Genomic DNA, 19,981 nt, shown 5'->3' on the forward strand with positions numbered 1-19,981 from the left:
AAGCAATCAGCCTGTGGCATTGCCTGGTAGTTATGGAAGCCCAGATTTCCTTGATGCTTGCTGTCAGCTCTTCTTTGTTTTGGGGTCTGGTGGACCTCTTTTTCCTCTTGATTATACCGCATAGATTCTCAATGGGGCTTAGGTCCGGTGAGTTGGCTGGCCAGTCAAGCACTGTGATGGCATGGCAATCAAACCAGGTTTTGGTGCTTCTGGCGGTATGGGCAGGGCCTAGGTCCTGCTGGAAGATGAAATCTGCATCTCCATACAAATCCTCAGCAGAAGGAATCAGGAAATCCTCTAAAACATTCTGGTAGACTGCTGCGGTGACCTTGGATTTAAGAAAGCAGAGTTTACCAACACCTGCATTCCACCCCAAAACACGACAGACTGTGGATATTTCACACTGAACCTCAAGCAGCTTGGGTTCTGTTTCTCACCTGTCTTTCTCCAAACACTTGGACCTTGATTCCTGAATGAAAGGCACACTTTACTTTCATCTGAAAAGAGGACCTTGGACTACTGGCCAACAGTCCAGTCCATCTTCTCCTTGGCCCAGTTGAGTCCTTTGCGACGTTGGCTCAGGCTCAGAAGTGGTTTTGAAGCTTTGACTCCTGCCTCATTCCACTCTTTCTGGATCTCTACCAGATTCTTGAATCTTCTGTCTGATAATCCGCTGAAGGCCACGGTCATCTCTTCTGCTGGTGCATCTGCTCCTGCCACATTTTGCCCTTCCATTAGACTTTCCATTGATATGCTTGGACGCAGCACTCTGTGAACAGCCAGCCTCCTTAGCTATGAACGTTTGTGGCTTACCCATCCTATGGAGGGTATCAATGATGCTCTTCTGGTCAGTCAAGTCTACAGTATTCCCCATATTGCACCTAACTGAAACAATTGGATCAAAGTGAAGCAATTTAATGACACCTGGAAAAACCTGTGCAGGTTCTTTGTGTAGTAGATGAATTATGTGTGACACTCAGTTTAAATCATTCATGCCCTGCAAAATTTGGGCTGATGTCTTCATAGTATTCTATTTTTTCGAAATCCTGTTTTCATGGGTTTTATGAGCTGGAAGCCCAAATTATGTACAAATAAACAACTAAGTGCATGAAATCATTTAAGTTGTGGGCCCTGAATCTATAATCTATGAAAATTTAATGTTTTGAAAGGAATTATGGAAATAAATCAACTTTTCCATGATATTCAAATTTTTTGGAAAGGGTCTGTATATTATGTGATACTGTCATTAGCTATTCAATATATATATTTCCTGTTTATTGTGCACACTGTCACTTAAGCGCTCATTGCAGACTCAGTAACCAGGAGCTTGTGGTTTCTGTAGTCTTGCAGTTTTTTCCACTCTTTTGAGCTGTAGCCGATTGAAGGAGGCAGGTGGTGTATTTGTTTGTGGTGGCACAAACGAATTCTTGGTATCAGAGTGATCTTTGTGAACTGCTTACAAACTGTAAACACACATAAATACATAAAACACACAGGTCCGTGTCACTAATATAAGAATTGCAGACAATATCCATGTGTTTATATTTTACAGAAAAGAATTATACTGTAAGTATTATGTATAGAGAACTGAACTGATGTTATATATAATGTTATAGTTAAATATTATATGTAGGTTGTAAAATAATGTACTCAGTCTCTGTGATTGATATAAAACATGTAAAAGTTCTGGCTCTTCTCCAGCGAGCATCATGCAACATCGGGACTCCACCAGCTGCTAGGTTCCTGTACCGTATCAGCCTGCACCTAATCTGTGCCTAATCTAGGAACTAGTCTGGGAACTGATCAGATAATCTGAATATTTAACCTGTGGTCTGTGTAGCCAGAGAATATCTATAGAAGAATTTGTGCCAGTCATTGTTCAAAAATGAGTAAAGTAGACAGCACACTCTGCTACCACACTTTTGTTTGGTAAGGGTTCTGAAAATCTAAGAGATCCTCTGTTTTCAAACTGTGAACAGGGCCAGTTTAAGCAGAGAACATTGTTCTCATTGAGTTGTTTTCACATCAAACCGCACGCATGCAGGAAGTAAAGAAAGGGAAGTGGTTTGAGAGCTCCGTAAACAGTCTGCATCAGTTGGTTGGTACAGGATTTACACCTGTCAAAGCACAAATACCCAGTGTAAAGTTTAATTGTGATTCAGTTTTTTCTTGCTGTTAAACGTGAGACTGACACAGCGGTGCTGTAAGCTGCTGAGTCACAGTTTCAAATCCTTTGAACAGCACTGAAAACAAAATGTTTCATCTCGAAAGCTTCATCCAGATATAATGATCAGTTTTAATTACTACTAACCTCTTTTCAAACTCAGAGCTCTTACCAACACTTTTTACTGTTTGCATTCAGGCCATTGCAGGACGTTTGACAGCTGCTGCTTATTTCACTGTATGTGAAGCAGGACTGGAGCTCACCGCACATTAACTTTCATGAGATAGTTCCTCCCTCCTACAACCTCACATGCTCCCACTCCGTTATTATGCCTTTTCAACAAAACCAATAAATGTGGGACAATGCTGTCAGAGCAATTTCAGTCCCAGGACATCTAAAGTAAATATTTTTGTAGTAAAGTGAAGGCTGACTTGGTGTATGCAGGAGAGTTTGCCATATAATAATAATAATAATAATAATAATAATAATAATAATAAATGAAGCAGATACAATAGGGCCTTCGCACTCTCAGTTCTCGGTCCCTAATAACTTTATCTAAAAGAAATATATGAATACAACAAGAAACTGTTTATTTAAATTTAATAACCATAGCACAAAACAAAATCTGTACAAGATTAACAGAAGTAAACATCATAAACAGTTAATGCAAAATCATTGTTCATCCTCTTGAATTAAAAAGTGTTGTTTAACTTGAACAATTTGTCGCTATAAAGAGGCCAAATTACAAAAGGTGTGCTACTGTGCTATTGTGTAAGTATTTGTAGACCTGACTTTTAAGAACCTACAAAGAGAAACAACTGATGATCCAGTGAAGACACTATGAGCAGACTTACTGAATGGAGCAGAGATTTTATTGAGGATTGACAGAAAAGTGCATCAAGCAGGAGATGATTTTATGTGGAACAACAGAATAGAGAGAATTTGAACAAATCTAACATGAAAGGATCCAAATGTTTCCACTCAGCCTGAGTCATCAGAAATATTTCAAGCAGTCATTCAGAGCATGAACACACATGAAGAATCCAATCAGATGAAAGAAGATCAGATTTCAGGACTGGACTCTTCACAAACACTGAAGTTGGATTTCTAGTCCCCATCTCTCTCATCATGCAATGATCTTTCTACTGTTACTGTACATCAATTAATCGTGTATTATTAGTTGAACACAATTTTAAAATATTGCATGCAGTGACTTTTACATAAAGCTAGGCTATGCTTATTTTTAAGAATATTAAAATGCATTAATAACATAAGAAAAAACAATCTGCTGAATTAAAAGGCTTGAGCATTATGTGATACGGTTAACTGTCATTAGCTATTGGAAGATTAAAATATGAATAAAAATTAAAGGTGGAGTTTTTTTCAAACAACAACATCCATACATCACTCACATGGTGTCATATTAGACAAGTGCTGCTGAGCCTGCACCTGCTTAACTTGCCTGTATTATTAGACAAGACATGCTCCCCTCTCCATCATCATCATAACCTTCCTGACTAATATGAAATATTATAGAATATATAATAATATTATTAATGATATAATTAATTATATAATAATATTAAAGAAGTTATCAAACACTTTTTCAAACTCTACATCACACATGTTAGTAAATGTGGTTAACTAGAGGAAATTCATCTGTTGGGATGAAAAATCACTGAATCTCGTTTATTCCACACATGGTGCAGACAGTAATTGATGTCAGAGAAGTGAACACAGACCAAGGATTTACAAGCACAGATCAGCATTTTATCCACAAAGTGCACGTGCAAACAACCAGAAAACAGCTGCGGACCTCTCAGCTTACCCAGCTCCTGGATATCGACAAACCCATAAAACAGAGACTACAGTTTCCTATGAGCATGAAACAAGTGCTTTCAGCATCAATAGCTGGTTGCTGACACAAGATGGGAGTAATGTAAAGGATGGATGCAAAGGACTGAGGAACTTAATAACGGTGCAGTCTGGGATGAAAGGAGAGAAATTTATATTTGTTTATTTATTAAGTTGACAAATCTTGTATGACCTAAAAAAAAAAACAGTGTGGTTTGTTGTGCAAATTTCCATATTTATCAAACAAAAATTAATCAAAAAAGCGAATGATTTGATGTTTAAAGTATCTCCACAGCTCAAAATCAAAAATTAAAAGTTTTTTTTAACTTTAGTGAATCTTTGTTTTTTCACTTTTTTTTGATCATACTATAACTGTACTGCAGAGCTACTTTGGTTCCTTCATCCACTCTGCTTCTCATCTCCTCTAGTTTCTGGACCTTCTCCATGTTTCCTTCCTCATCCATCTTCTCAATCAGGAAGTCCAGGTGGACAATAGTGGACGCTGAATCAGCTTTCAGAGCGATCTGCTCCAGTCTGACAAGATGTTGGTAGGACTGATCCAGGAACTGTGACTTCTCTGCTGCCAGTTGGTTCATTTCACGTTCAAGATTTTGCAACAAGCTCAGTGTGTTCTGACTTTCTGCCTTGTGCTTTTCGTACTTCTGTTTCACATCTTCTATAGCCCTCTGAATTTTTCTTGTCTTTGTCACATAGATCCAGTTGTCTTTCACATGATCTAATGCAAGACACTTTCCAGTGCAAACAGTGCAGCAGCCATCTTTCATGACCTCACAGTGTTTAGCATACCAGGCCATTGTGCATCCAGGATAGTGACAGTTCTCCTCACAGACTTTACAGCAGACAGCTCCTCTATAAAAAACTAAATACATTCCACCATTTATATGTTTTTTATCTTTGTAGACTTCATCAAGTTCAACAGTGAAATTCTGATGTTTTTTCATCCCTTCTTTATGTTTCTTCAGAGCTTCTTGAATCTGTCTGATTTCTGTCTGCTTTAGTTCAGTGAGTTTGATTCTCTCTTGCAGGTTTTGGATGCAGGCTGTCAGTCTGATCCGTTCATTCAGAACATCCACAGTTTTGCCAAGTTTTTGAGGTGAAGTTTTTTCCAGAAAATCTGTGAAATCTCTCATTCCTTTCTCTGATATTTGACCAGCAATTTTCATGTATTCTCCTTCCTCTGTTCGGTCTTCATGCTGGCAGCTATTAAACAGGAAGTAAACAGGCTGGTTCTTCTCATTTTTCGCACAGTTTATTTTTGCTGCTTCAAGAGCTTGAAAAGCATTTTTAGGACGTCTTCCATCTGAGTGTGTGATCAGAGCTACAATGCTTTTCTCCATGTCTTTTCCAAACAGAGACATCACTGAATCAAAGATGTATGACAGTCGGTCACTCAGTCGATTCTCACTCGCCTTCATCACCAGACCCACTGCATGAACTTCATGAACTCCATCCTCTGATCGGAACAAGTCAAATAATCTTTGAATGACAATCTCATCACATCCAATCCCTCTGGTGTCTCCGTATCCAGGAGTATCGATGATGGTCAGAGAGTAGGGCAGAGTTTTATCTTCAAAACCAAAGATCTCGTACACGATCACATCTGAAGTCTGACTTTCTGTCTGACTTGTATTTACGTTTTCTACGATCTGAAACCAAACTTCATCCTCCCACTTCACTCCCATGGTGTAATTGACCAGAGCATTGATCAAAGTAGATTTTCCTGTTCCTGATTCACCCACAAGTAAGATGGTTTTATTTGTTTTTATCACATTTTTTTCACCAACAGTCATTCTTGTCAAAGTTCCAAATGTCTCTTTCTTTGGTCTCAGCTGGTAGACAGCAGGAAATCCTGAAGAGATCAGATCAACATTTTCATCCTCTGATAATCTGTTACTGATCCTGCATAGAAGAAAAAAATAGACTCATTACTTGCTTAAAGTGATTATTTACATGTCAGGAGTCCAAAAAAATCTTGTGATTGCTTTGGCCATGAGCAGACTGCCACAGTCATCCACAGGTAGCACAAGAAGTGCTAACTGGTCTCCAAACACTTCCCAACTAATAATAGCTGAGTGCTACAAAAAAACAGAAATGGAGAATGTTGCCTTCACAGTAAAAGTTGTTGCTTTTGAAATGAAAGACCTAGCTTTTACTTTGAAGGTGAACCTTTTCTATTTCTGGTTTGAATGACACTTTTGTAAGTTGTCTTGCTGCTCAGTTGGTGAGTGATTATAGAAAAGCCAGGATCTCCCAGACAACCTGTGGCTGACCACAGTAATCTGCTAGTAACCAAACCAATCACAAGCAGGATTCTGGGTAAGCAGACTCTTTGCGACAGATTTCATTTAGGGAAATCATTCTCCAAGTCTGTGTGACTGAAGTTAGCTTAAAAAATAAACAGTGGCACAGGTCCAGAGATGGAGCAGCTTCAACCTTACGTAGGCTCTTGAGACGCTCGGCTACAGTACATTTGCATAGTCATTATGCAAATGTACTGTTTATAAGATTGGGGAAACCTGCAGTCAGCTGAGACTGAAGAAGTCACTTGGATGACTGACGAAACGTTTCTCCCACAAAACTCTACGTCCAAATGAACAGAATCAACTTTTGGAGAGAGCAGGTAAACAAATTCCACACAAAGACGTAAACACAATGCGTGGACCCGACCCATCAGAATCTGTGAGATGTCGGCTTTCTCACCTGACAGAATGTACGCAGACATGCCGTCGGGGCTGAAAGCTGACATCTCACAGATTCTGATGCTGCAGGTCTCATCACTCTCCAACCAAAATTGACTGAACCAGCAGCAAAAGATATTTGATAAATATCGTCATTAATTTCTTCTTATCTTTGCTGTTTTGCTTCTATGATAAAATCACACTTCCTGCACAGCTCTTTCTCTCTCTCTCTGTCAGTGTACTAAAACAGTTTCCCATCTCAAATCTCTGTTTTCTGCATTATTCCCTCGCTTATTACGCATCAGCTTTTTTTTCAAAAATGAAAAATGAAATTCTCATTTCTGCTGTTCAATACCGAAGAAATTTAGACTTTTTAATTGCAAAACTCTTAGCTGTGTCTAAAAAACCATTTGTAACATTACTCTGCTTCACTTCAGCAGCATCAGTTACTGTTGACATGTTGATTCATGGTTTTCTTTCATTTTTGTTCTACTGCAGAATATTTTTAAGGTTATCTGCTATAAAAAACCAGATCAGGAAAATCTCCTTCATGTTTTTCTGTGTTTTATTGTTACTTTGACACAAAGGTATCTGCTGTGATGTTTACACCTCTGATGAAGTCTCACAAGTATCAGGTTTCTTTTTATAGATATGAAAAATATGAATATGTACTGATAAGTGATCAGAATTATAATATTTCTGACTGTCTGAGGCAAAATGTCCCCAATTCAAATCGAGTCGGATCGAAATCGGGGATCGAATCGAATCAGGACCTTGTGAATTGAAATGATGTTAGAAATCAGAGACGATACCCAGCCCTAATTTGTAGTTACTCAGCTGCATACATTCCTGCTCTTTAGGCTGCAGGTCTAGTCTTTCACTCTTCTTTCCTATAGTGTCAAATTCAGCTCATTTTGACCAGAGTCATTTTCACTCTAGTCTACTTATTTTCTTGCCCACCGTCTCACAGCCAATCAACTGTAGGTGTTTGTGCTTTAAATCTCAGTGTTCAGGGCTCACAACAGAGAGTTTCTGCTAAGTGTCCAGCTACTTCAGTTCTACCAACACCATCTAGACTCTGGGATCCTGCCCTACATCCCTTCAGTTGTTGGACTCCAGTCTGTCAATTAGCAGTTTATTACTTCAACTCTGTACTTAAATAAATCTCTCAGATCATTTCTCCTTATTGAAGTGCTTTTAGTTGAATGTACATACCTTAATGCTGCTCTGGTTCTTTCATCCACTCTGCTTCTCATCTCCTCCAGATTCTGGACCTTCTCTGTGTCTCCTCTCTCCTTCATTTTCTCAATCAGGAACTCCACGTGTACATAAGCTGACACTGAATTAACGTTCTGCTGCAGTGTGACAACAAGTTGGTAGGACTCATCCAGCCACTCTGACTTCTCTCTGGTTAGAACTTTCATGACCTCATTTAGACGTTTTAAAAGTTTCCCTTTGTTCTTAAACTTCATTTTTATTTCCTCTTTGGTTCCCTGAACTCTCTTTCTACTGGTCACATACCTCCACTTGTCTTTCACATGATGTGATGTAGGACACCTACGAGTACATGAAGTGCAGTGGCCCTCTTCCATAACCTCACAGGTTTCAGGGTTGCAAGCAATTGTGCATCCAGGATAGTGACAGTTCTCCTCACAGACCATACAGCAGACAGCTCCTTCATAAAACCCACCACGTATAAGTCGTTTCTCTTTGTAGACCTCATCAATTTCAACAGTGAACTTCTTATTCTCCTGGTTTTTATTCATCAGAGCTTGTTGAAACTGTTGGATTTCTGACTGTTTCAGTTCAGTCAGTTCAATTCGTTCGTGCAGGTTTTGGATGCAGGCTGTTAGTCTGATTCGTTCATTCAACATAAATGTCTCCAGTTGTTGAGGTGAAGTTTTCTCCAGGAACTCTCTTAATCGACGTAATTCTGTATTTGTTACTTTCCATGCGTGCAATAGAAAAAACTCATTTTCATTTTTTCTCAGGAGGTTCTGTTGGTTATTAAACAGGAAGTGAACAGGGACATTTTCCTTATTTCTGACACATTTAATATTTGCATCATCAAAAGCTTTAAGTGTAGTTGTAGGTGTTCCAATCCCCGAGTGTGTGATGAGAACAACAGTGTTTCTCTCCACATCTTTTCCGAATAAAGACAGCACTGAGTTGAAGATGTACGTGAGTCGGTCAGCAAGACGATTCTCCCCCGCCTTCACCACCAGACCCACTGCATGAACTTCATGAACCCCATCCTCTGATCGGAACAAGTCCAATAATGTTTGCCTGACAATTTCATCATGTTTAATCCCTTTATTTTTTCCATATCCAGGAGTATTAATGATGGTCAGAGAGTAGGGCAGAGTTTTATCTTCAAAACCAAAGATCTCGTACACGATCACATCTGATGTCTGACTTTGTGTCTGACTGCTCTTCTCTATGATCTCAAACCAGACTTTATCCTCCCACTTTACTCCCATGGTGTAGTTAAACAGAGCGTTGATCAGAGTAGATTTTCCTGCTCCTGTTTCACCCACAAGTAAGATGGTTTTATTTGTCTTGTTTGGATTTTTTATACCTACAGTGACTGTTGTGAATGTTCCAAAGTTCTTTTTCTGCGGTTTCAGCTTGTAGATAGCAGGAGGTCCTGAACTGATCCACACACTGTTCGATGAGTTTTTCTTCATCCTGCAGAATAATCAAACAATTTATTCAGTATGAAATTATATGTCTGTATCATTTGTGTTTGTACATAATTTTTCATTTTCATTAAATTTATTTAATTTATACAAACTTATATGCTTATTAAAACTAATCGTTCTGCGTAGATCTCACTGCATGTTTGGAGTAAAGAAGTGATATAATAGATGATAAAACACAGTTTCCATCAATACATTTTCTACCTCTTGTCTGAAGCTGCGTCATGGGAACAGCAGCCTAACCAGAGAAGGCCAGACAACCTTGTCCCCATCCGCCTCCTTCGGCTTATCTGGAGAACACAGGTGTTCCCAGGCCAGCCGAGAAATGTCATCTCTCCAGCATGTCCTGGGCGTCCCCCAGAGTTTATCCTCTACTTCTGGTGGAACTTGCCCGTAACACTTCACCCAGGAGGAACCCATATCAGATACCCATATCACCTCAACTGGCTCCTTAGAACGGACTCAGGTCATACTCTGAGTCCCTCCTGAATGACTGAGAACCTCACGCCATCTCTAAGGGAGAACCCAGGCACTAGTATCCTTGATCTAAATGTTTTAGCCACTTCCCAGTGCTTGTGCCCATAGTTGATCCAAATATCGCTCAACCTGCAAATTGACAACTTCGGAGCCTCCCTTCATTGCACCTGTCAACCTCCTGCTCTGCTATTTCCTCATTCAAGAACGAGACCCTTAACTTCAGTAAAATTACTCAAACTCCTCCACTTGAGCACTTTGCCCAATTCTGGCTGAGACCTGTGGCCTCAGACTTAAAGGTGCTGATTCTCATTGCATGTGCTTCACCTGCAAACTGCTCCATTACAAGGTGAAGATAATAAATAAACAAAGTCAACAGAAGCACAGAATTTGCAACAAAAAACTCAACTAAAGCTTATCAGACACAAGAAGGCAAATCATTGCAAACAAACAGATTTTAACGTTAAAAAAAGTGAAACAATAAAAAAACAAAACCTCTGAGATTAAAAATACAGCACTGGGGTCTGCACAGAGCTCAGCTGGTATGTTAATGTTAATAGCACTTTAAATGATTTGGAAAAATTTTACAGCAGCAAATATGCAGAGATGCAGAGATGAGGTTTACGATTTGGTGAGCACTCACAAAGGCTGGAAACACTTTACCTGGTTTTTCACGTGCACTATTATTTGCAAACTTGTTTTTGAGTCATGGTACCCTTTGCAATGAAATATTTTTAAAAACTGAAATGCATCTCAAACATGCCTCTTCATATGTCAGTTAAAAAACAAAAAAACAAACCCAAAAGTCACCTGGCAAAGTCAGCTCTGAGTTTCACCCACTCTGAGCCGTGACAGGAAGGATTTGGTTTCTCACTCTTAGCTGGGTTAACTTGTGCATACTAAAGCTTCTGTGTGCATTAAAACAACACCGTTGCTTTGTAACATGATGACTGAATTCTGGTGCTGACCGCAAAGTCTGACATCTGTCTAGAACAATGTCTGCAGCCATGTGAAGGTCAGAAAGGTCTGCTGTGGGCAAACTACTGTATTAGAATACCCTTATCAGTATGAGGGGGTGAACATAATCGCTTTCCAAAGTACAAAAACCTCCCACTGAGAGGACAGCTTCAGAATAACACAATCTTAATGTGTATGCAGTCTGTAAAGATAACACTGTTTTCCTTGGTACAGAGTGTCTACTACCCACCAGGAAGGCTGCAGATGGATTCTTTCATTATTCTTTTGTAAACTGAACCTTTACTTGCGTGACAATCACAAACACTGAGCACCTCCCTGCATGGTCTCCAACATCAGCTTCAGAGTGTTTCTTGACTTGTAAACTATGATCCAGCTCAGCTCTTCAGGTCATCTGGAAAAGTTTGCCTGCTGATGTTGCTTACAGTGTAGGCTTTTCGACTGTGTAAAATAAGTGTGTCATATGATAATCCTTCGTCCAGGATGTTAACATTTTTCCTGAACACTCACTATATTTTGTGGACACAAATCTTTGCCCAAGTACAGGTGGATTCTGTTCATGTTTTTGAGCTGCATAAACACAGCTCAAAAACAGTCTGTCGCTAATGAGCAGCTGAGCCGATGTTGAATGATTCACATTAGCAACCTATGCACTGTTTTTCTTGGTCTTCATGCATAAATTATACGAGAGTTTGCATGTTTTTGTTGGCTGAATACATTTCCAAACAGCAGATGATGATCTGCTGAAGGTGGACAAACCCTCCACCTTCAGGTGTGCCACACATTTGAATTTTGCTTAATATCTGTCTTTTAACAGAGTTACTGGTCCAGGAAACTCAAAGCTGTGGTGGCAGCTGAGATGTGCATGTGGTCAGGTGCTGATTGCTTTTTTAATCTATTTTTTTTTTTTTTTTGTCTGTATTGTCATTGTTTTACTACCTCAGAGGATGTCATGTTCCACTGATACCTAAAGGTGGCAGTAATTCATCTACAAGCTGTTTGACCACAATTAAAGATGAACAACAGCAGGCGAGTAACTACCAGGGATCAGCTAATGAAGTGTTGTGGTCACTCACTCTGTTGCCATGGTGATTATGTGGCTGAAGGAGTCTTCACACAGCGATGCTTAAACAGGCGTTGGTCTCTAGGGAAAGAAATCGAGTGTTTATTTGATATTGACGAGGACACTTAAATACAGAACCTGTGTTTGTTCCCCTCTGTGACGCTCTCACATCATCTGAGTGCAGAATCACTCAGTGTCAGAATTACAGAGAGAGACTGAGAGTTTGTTCTTTCTGCATTCATCGAGGTTTCTACAGTTTATTGTACAAAAATGAACTGTGCTCACTCATGAATACATCTGTAGATCTATAAATAGAAATATAAATCACATTTATATTTTGCTTTCCTGCTTTAAGTTTTCTGTAATCAAAGGTATTTTAGTTTTTGATGATAACTTTTCTCCTGCTTTCCACACTGTTAGATTTATTTATTGAATAATTTGGTTCAGTTTTTGTGAAATCATTTAGTCTGAGTTTGAATCTTAGCTTCTTACCTGTTGTCTTGGTTTCAGGAAGCTTTCTGATGCTGAGGAGGCAGAGAGATCAGAGGGGCGTGAGTGTTCAGAGCTTTTATACTGACAGGAAGAGACAGATACTGTGTGATCACATGATCTCACAGCAAGTCACGGCAGGAGTTGCTGTACCTACTTTTCAAAATGAAGACTTTCACAGGTCTTTGAAAAAGTACCCGTAGGTGGAAGTGGGGTATGTTTAGAAACGTTACCTCAACCTTTTCAATTATTTACTATAATCCCAGTGATGTGAACATTAAGGTCAATGCCTGCAAAGATCAAACACTTAAATAGCTGAGTCTTGTCCTTGTATGTTCATATTGCTTCACAAGCTCTAAAGAAATAAGGAAATGTGGACTGTTAGGATGCCTGGGTCGTTGACCCAGGGTTTTTGAGTTTATTATATTATTTATCATTTCCAGTCTTTGGTTTCTTTGTTAGAGTTCTGTCTTATGGTTTATGTCTCTGTGTAATCCTTAGTTGCTGTCTCCCCTGTCGGCTATATCTCCGTGTCTGTGTCTGCCCTGGTCCCATGTCTCTGTTCCCTCTGTAGTGCCTGCCTGTGAGTCTGTGTCTGTAAGTTCAGTCTGGGTTATGTTTCCTGTTTTACTTTGAAAGTCTGTGTCTCATGTAAATGCGTCTGGCTTTGCTTCCTTTGTCTCGTTAGGCCTGATTTGCCCCAGCTGTGTTTCCCTCCTGTTACCCATTCCCTGATTGCTCCCTCTGTGTATTTAAGCCCTGTGTTTCTCTGTGTCCGTGTTGTGATCTACCCTTGTTTATGCTGTGTGTTCTGTCTGCCTGCTTATGTAAGTTTATTTGGATTTTTGTTACGTTTTTGCCGTCCAGCAATAAAAGCTGAGTTTGAAGTACACGTTTGCCTGCCGTGAGTCTGCACTTTGGGTCCACTACTCCTGCCTGCACACAGCGACACATGACATGGATTTTCTCTAGTGATGGGCAGATGAAGCCCCATGAAGCACTGAAGCTTTTCATCCAATTGGTTCACCCCAACGCGAAGCTTCATGAAGCTTCATTTGCTCTAGCAGGACACCTACTGGACGTAAAAATAATAGCTGGCATGAATTTGAAGAGTGTGGCCTTTTGCACACAGCCTGTAAATGTCAACAACAAAAGGAGTGTGTAAAACATGTATATTGTAGTGATGGCAGTATACTGTGTATATTTATACTGGCAGTATGGGAATGATTATTTGGAAATGCTTGAAATGGAAATGATCATTTACTGTGAGGTGAGGTGTGGTTGGGGTGTGGACAGTGGTTGTGCTTTTGTAACGTTGAGGTATGGACAGCTACACAGTCCTGCCTGTTCCCATTTTATTCTGTAAAAACTAAATTTTCACTGCTTTTATGACCTTTTTAGTGGGGAGAACATAGCTAGGATTTAATGATTTAACAAATCTTTTGAATCCTTTGTCCTCCACAATGCTAAATGGCTGGGAGTCCTCAATCACCATGCTAACCAGGTCTTCATCTATTTGAGATTGTTCTCCTGAGGAAAGACAATAAAGATAAAGCACAAATATAAATATCACACACGTAACTTATTACAGCTGTATAATATTGTTATATCATTTAGTAACATTACTGCATCCTATATTATCATTGCATTTGATGGCTCACCTGGTCTTGCTCCACGATCGGTGTTCCCCTTATTCTCATGCAAAGCTCTGTAGTGTCTAAGCATGGATGAGGTGTTGTTGTTATATCCCAGCTCCCTGGCACATAGCAAACACTTCACCTTGTACAAAAGTCAAGACAGCTCAACATAAATTGTATTGCAGCATCAGTATTATGGAAATACATCTTCTGTAGAAATTTACATACCTTGTTGGGAGGAATAAGATCAAAATGTTCCCACACAGGGGGAGGACATCCTCCTCTTCTTAGCTGGCTCCATTCTCTCCTGACTTTCTCTCCTCACTCTCATAAACCTCCAAACGGTCTCCAAACTCTCACTAACCGCAACTCTCCATCAAACACCCACATTTTTGAATGAAGTCTGAGGGGTTTATATCGCTGTCATAGCTCGCGGCAAAGTTCGAACCACTTCATGAACCAGTCACGTGGTACAGCCGGGCAGCGAGGCTTCGGACGTCATCATTTTCAGCTCCTCCCATAAATGAAGCAAGCCTCGATACGCGCTTCGCGGAAACGCCCCCTCCATTACTCGACACACGCTCCGAAGCCTCGATACAGAACGACCCATCACTAATTTTCTCGGACATTCGTTTTAGTAACACTCAGCCAAATTTAAAATATTATGATTTGTTTTTCTTTAGAAAAAATGCACTGTGACAGCACTGAGCAGCTCCTTCAGTGGGAGACTGCGGCACCCACGGTGTGGGACGGAGAGATTTCGCAGGTCTTTCCTCCCCACTGCTGTCAGACTCCATAATAAAGACTTTAACTGATCAAACACACACATCCATACATATGCAATAATACTAAGTGCAATAATCCTTTCTGTCATCGTTGTATTTTTACTCAGTTGTATATAGCATTTGTATTTGTATTCTATTTTTATCTTATTGTATATTTATTTTATTTTATTCTACTGTATATAGTATATTATTTTATTCTATTCTGTACAGTTGTGTACTGTATTTATTCTTATTGTATCCTAATTTTTGCCTCATAACTTTTGCACTGTCCACTTCCTGCTGTGACAAAACAAATTTCCCACGTGTGGGACTAATAAAGGTTATCTTATCTTATCTTATCTTATCTTATTAGCATTTTCAGTATTTCATTTCATCTATTAACATTTTCCTTTATATTATGATGCTGGATTATTTTGATACTAACGAAATCTAATTTTATTAAAGCAGAAATGGTTAAGTAACAGAATTCGCCAAATGATCCTCTAATTTTTTTTTAAGATTTCTGCATTATTATGGTGATCTGGTGATAGTTACCAATGATACGCAGCACAGGACACATGATTTGGGTGTGCCTCATACTTCAGGACCTCACACAATACCAGCGACCTCTATCAGAAATAAACCCTTAAATCAGAAATATATTGATCACTGCTTTATTGTTTTCAGAGAGAAACATGGGTGTAAAAACCTGAGCTCATTATTTTGGTTATCAGGCCTGTATCACTCTGTCCCTGGTTTCTGAGCTGCTCTTGGCAGAAAGCTGGTTATTATTGAAATCTCTGGGTCTTTGTATATCAATGCTAATCCTGTCGCTCACCCTGCGACTGGCATCACAATAATTAGCCCTGCTTTGTAAATTGGTTCCTTGGCAAATAAACTGCTGATCAGATGTTCATCCAAGAGTGTGAGGTTCAAAGTTAAGTTTTGTGTCCAGCTCTTATTGTTGTTTTTGGAACTTCTAAACATTTTAGCAACTTATGGTATGACATCACACCCCATGCGCCACCTTGTCAGTTTTGCTGATTGTTTTCATTGAAGTCTTGGATGATCCGTTGCTGTAAATTATGGGATGGCTTTTTCTCCTGTCCTTTCATAAATTTAATAAATGGTTCCAGTATATCCATTGCTGAAGGAGGTAATAAAGGCAGCACTGAAGATTTCTGTGGCAGAAACAAGCTTCCATAGTTTTTTGCCTTTTCTTCTCTGGGAGCTTGTTGAAGAGTAATCTGCTGATTGAGTTCAATGTGTTCTGTTTTAAAAGCTCACTCCTACCTGCAGTCTCTTTCTGATGCTTGGTCTGAGAGTTTTTCTCCTAGATTATCCCAAATGGTCATACTGACAAGAAGCCTCGGGATATGCTGGATCAATTACAGCTGCAGTCAGCTCGGAAGCACAAAGGTGGATGTGTTCAATGTTTAGTTTTCATTGCTCTTTATGCCTGGGACCGTTTTACTTAGTGATATTAAAGTTTAAATGAAATAGTCATTGCACAGACATGGTTCAACCAGAACTGAGAAAGAAGTCGAAGAAAATAAAACAAAGATTCTCACATGCATCAAAAACTGTTCACATTTCTTCCAAAAAAGCCTTTTTCACTTTGCAAAAACTTAGGGTTGGGGTTTTGGTCCTCACCATGACCATTTAGATTTCACTGGGTTAAAATTTGGAAACAATAATCCTAAAGGTATCCAGCAGGTGGAGCTAAAGAACGTTTTCCCTCCATTTACTACTAAAAATATAAGAAGCATACAGTACTTGGTTGAGATGTAACATTTTAAGAACAAAAGTATAGATACCCCCCTGCCAGAGCGATGGTGGCTGAGACGCAGCGGAGCAGAGGTATAAGTGCCTGGCTTAAAACAGGACACATTAGCTGCATTTTACCTTCAGTTACTCTTCATATAGTTGGTAGGAGGCAGGCCATGTTTCTTTTTACTGAAAAACATTACACCAGGTAACCTGCAGTGTTGAAAACATGTTTTCCGTCGATGTTTGCTACCCTACAATCCGTCCTGCTCTGTAGTAAAATCAGCGACATTTGACCGTCCTGTTGCTCCCATTGAAATGTATACAGCCTATTTAAAATCTAAAACTTCAAATTGTCCGTAGCCTATTGTTGTTACCACTGTCCTGTTTGAAATGGATACTAACTAGCTAACTGACTGAATGCCCCTTAACATTTTAACTCCCATTGTGTGTGTGTGTGTGTGTTTGTGTACAGAGAGACAGCCAAGTTCATAATGGATATAAGGAAGTTTGTTTGTTTTTTTTTTTAAAAGGAGCCACATTCAGGTAAAAGTGTAAGATCAAATGATCCGTCTCTCAAAAATAATGTTGGATCAGTGTTTCAATGTTTATATATTTTAATAGATGTTCATGTGGTTTGGTTATTTGCCTTTTGGTTGAAAATACACTGAGAGAGGACTTTGTGTTAGCGATCTTAATAGTATTTTTTTCATATTAATGTAATTTTTCACCTAATTGAATCTATTTGTGTATGATTTTCAGTCCAAAGAGGAGAACGTGAGGAGAAAGTACAAGGTCAGGAAGAACCAGGTAAGAAAACAGACAGGGAACAGTGACAGGCAAAACAGAAACTGTTAAACTGACAAAGAGAAAAAACCTGATTTTACTCAAACAATCTGGAAGTTGTGTTCTCCCTATATTAAAGCTGCTGTACAGAATCTGCAAAACAAACTGGGTTGAAACATTTTTGACCCTCTTTAACAACATTCCAATATAACATTATCATTGATTGGGGAGATTAAAATTAATAATATATTTTTATGTGGTTCAACCACAACTCTACTAAAACCTCAGCCAGTAATAGGTAGGCCAACTTTTGGACTGTCCAGTTGTCTGTATGACTGCTGCAGTACATACATCACATTTGCACACTATCAGAAAGTGCCAAACAGCCCTGGTGGAGTGAGGAGCTGTAAAGAGAAGCAGATGCTCTGTTTATATTCTAAAAAATTTTAAGCTTGTTTCAAAGATTCTGTACTGCAGATTTAAATGTTTTCCAAAAGCACACATACACTTATCAGTGTTTCTCAAACTTTTTACAGTGTGAGAAAATGTCAAGCTCTCCCAAGTACCACTATGAAAGCATGAAACTCAGAAACTTTACAACACAAAATTAGTATTATTAAATTAATAAAATTAGTGCCTGCAATAAAGATTTTTTCGTACATTCTATACATTCTACCACAGGCAAAGCTGCCTCCATTTCTATAGTTTTTTATTAATATTTTGTAATAATTTATTCTGTTTTGGGAGTGTTTTTTTATGTATCTGTATTATACTGTTTACTTTTTACTCACTATTGGCGTCATTCCCCCCCCGTAATTAAGGTTACGGTATGTATTTTTTTTTATTCCAATCCATTCTTCCTTTGCAGCATTTAAATAACCTTTATCAGATTTGATAATTTTGTTACAGTCTTTTCAAAAAAGTGTTCTGGTTTTCTTCAATTGTGTGAAAATGTACAAAACGGTGATGTCATGTTTTGTGACGAGGACCCAGGCACAGAGAGACTTAATTTAATTTAATAAAGAAATTTGCAGACTTGCACAGAGATGGTAAAATTTTGATGACTGATAACAGAGACGAAGACAGCAGATGACGAGCACATGGAGGAACAGGGGTTTAAATGCACCAAGGAGACAGTCAGAGGGAACACGGGACAACTGGAGACATGTAAGGATGCAGGGACTGAAAGAGCCAGGGAAGAAGTCTCATCGTGACGAGTAAAGTTCATTGCCTGGCTGGGCAGTTCTCTGGGTGCTCAGCACCCCCAAAGCTCCACTCCTAGAATCGCCCCTGATTAGATCTATTTGATTAATAAATCATTTTAATAAACCAACCTTCCCTGTTTAAACATGTGCCATAGTGTGGTCTCCCTTTGCATGTGACTTCTTGATGTTTGTTCACACACACACACACACACACACCTCAGCATAAATGAGTACACCCCAATTATAGTCTTAGGAGAAAAGCCACACTTAAGACTACACAATTCGAATTAACAGGCATTAAACCACAAGTAGAGCTGGGCGATAGAACGATAACGATATGTATCGCGATATAACTTTTACTCGATAGAGAAATTAAGCTATCACGATAGACCTCGCCGCTCTTGTCCTCAAAAAAAAAAAAAAAAAAGGTCAGCCAATCCAAATTAAGTAGCGCAGAGCCGAACCAATCACAGCCGCAGCGTCACGTCGCGTGACTTGTTACGTACAGCACAAGTGCCAAGCCGCACGTGTGTTTGTTTGGGAAGCAGCCAGCAGGTAATGGAGGAAATGAGTGTGCCGACTAGAAAAATCAACCGAGCGTGACCGAAGAGAAAACAGATGATGGTTCCAATGCCGGAGAGATTGTCAAACGGAAGAGCCATAGAAGTTCCGTAGTGTGAAGGTATTTCGGCTATTTCAAGTCTGACAAAAAACAGAGTAGCGTGCACTGTAAATTGTGCCGAAAGCAAGTCTGGAAATACAATGAACTGGTGCATGCGTCACACACTGCGCCACGTTATCCGGTTGTTCAGTGATGACGCGACGAATCCTACTTCCGGGTCTAAAGTAGTCTGCGTTTAATATGGCTTTTGTGTTGTTAACATGTTTAATGTTATGTATTTTCTTCTATTTGATCTCAAAAAGCTCCTAAAACAGTCAGTGATCCCTGTTGACCTCCCTTGGCTTTTATTACCACTAATCATTTATTTAAGCTCAGTCTTTAAAACCTTAGGATGTAACTACAGCCCAGCCTATGCAGCAGTATATGAATGACTAACCTTGTATTGTGGATGGATTATCTCAGTTGTTCTCCTGGCTGAAGTTTGGTCCTTTTACAGCATCCTGCCATGCGATTACATTTGTTCCTGACCACCGAGAACACTCACGTTAACTTTTATCGAGTGGAAAAAAAGTTAGCTTGTTTATATTATGCTAACATAGCTGTGTCGCTAGCGGTCACCTAGCACATCATTATATACCAGCTAGCCCAACTTCAGTAACCCTACAAACGTCACTGCTGTTTAGTTTTCTGTCTTCATTTATGTTGGAAGTGATAGCAGAGCTGTACGTTTTCATTTGTTTCCAAAACCCTGCAGTCAGGACATGCTATATTGTATTTAGATAG

At 39.3% G+C, this 19,981-nt stretch overlaps 2 protein-coding genes across 2 annotated transcripts; both read right to left on the bottom strand.

Annotated features, from left to right (window-relative positions):
• Positions 1 to 2,062: 2,062 nt before the first annotated feature.
• On the bottom strand, positions 2,063 to 6,720 carry LOC146665560 (uncharacterized). Its single transcript, XM_085413299.1, has one exon. It carries the CDS (start codon positions 5,827 to 5,829, stop codon positions 4,366 to 4,368), a length of 1,464 nt encoding a protein of 487 aa, XP_085269425.1. The 5' UTR covers positions 5,830 to 6,720; the 3' UTR covers positions 2,063 to 4,365.
• A 57-nt stretch (positions 6,721 to 6,777) lies between these two features.
• LOC146665561 (uncharacterized) lies at positions 6,778 to 15,133 on the bottom strand. Its single transcript, XM_085413294.1, has 4 exons — positions 14,079 to 15,133; positions 12,421 to 13,947; positions 11,942 to 12,009; positions 6,778 to 9,405 (listed from the first exon to the last, which is right to left on the bottom strand). The coding sequence occupies exons 3-4, from the start codon at positions 11,950 to 11,952 to the stop codon at positions 7,845 to 7,847; spliced, it is 1,572 nt and encodes a 523-aa protein (XP_085269420.1). The 5' UTR covers positions 11,953 to 12,009; positions 12,421 to 13,947; positions 14,079 to 15,133; the 3' UTR covers positions 6,778 to 7,844.
• Between the last annotated feature and the right edge of the window lie 4,848 nt (positions 15,134 to 19,981).

Source organism: Rhamphochromis longiceps, linkage group LG7 (assembly GCF_057381845.1).
Source record: "Rhamphochromis longiceps isolate RC_006_pf linkage group LG7, R_longiceps_female_GT1.1, whole genome shotgun sequence".
Taxonomy (NCBI): domain Eukaryota; kingdom Metazoa; phylum Chordata; class Actinopteri; order Cichliformes; family Cichlidae; genus Rhamphochromis; species Rhamphochromis longiceps.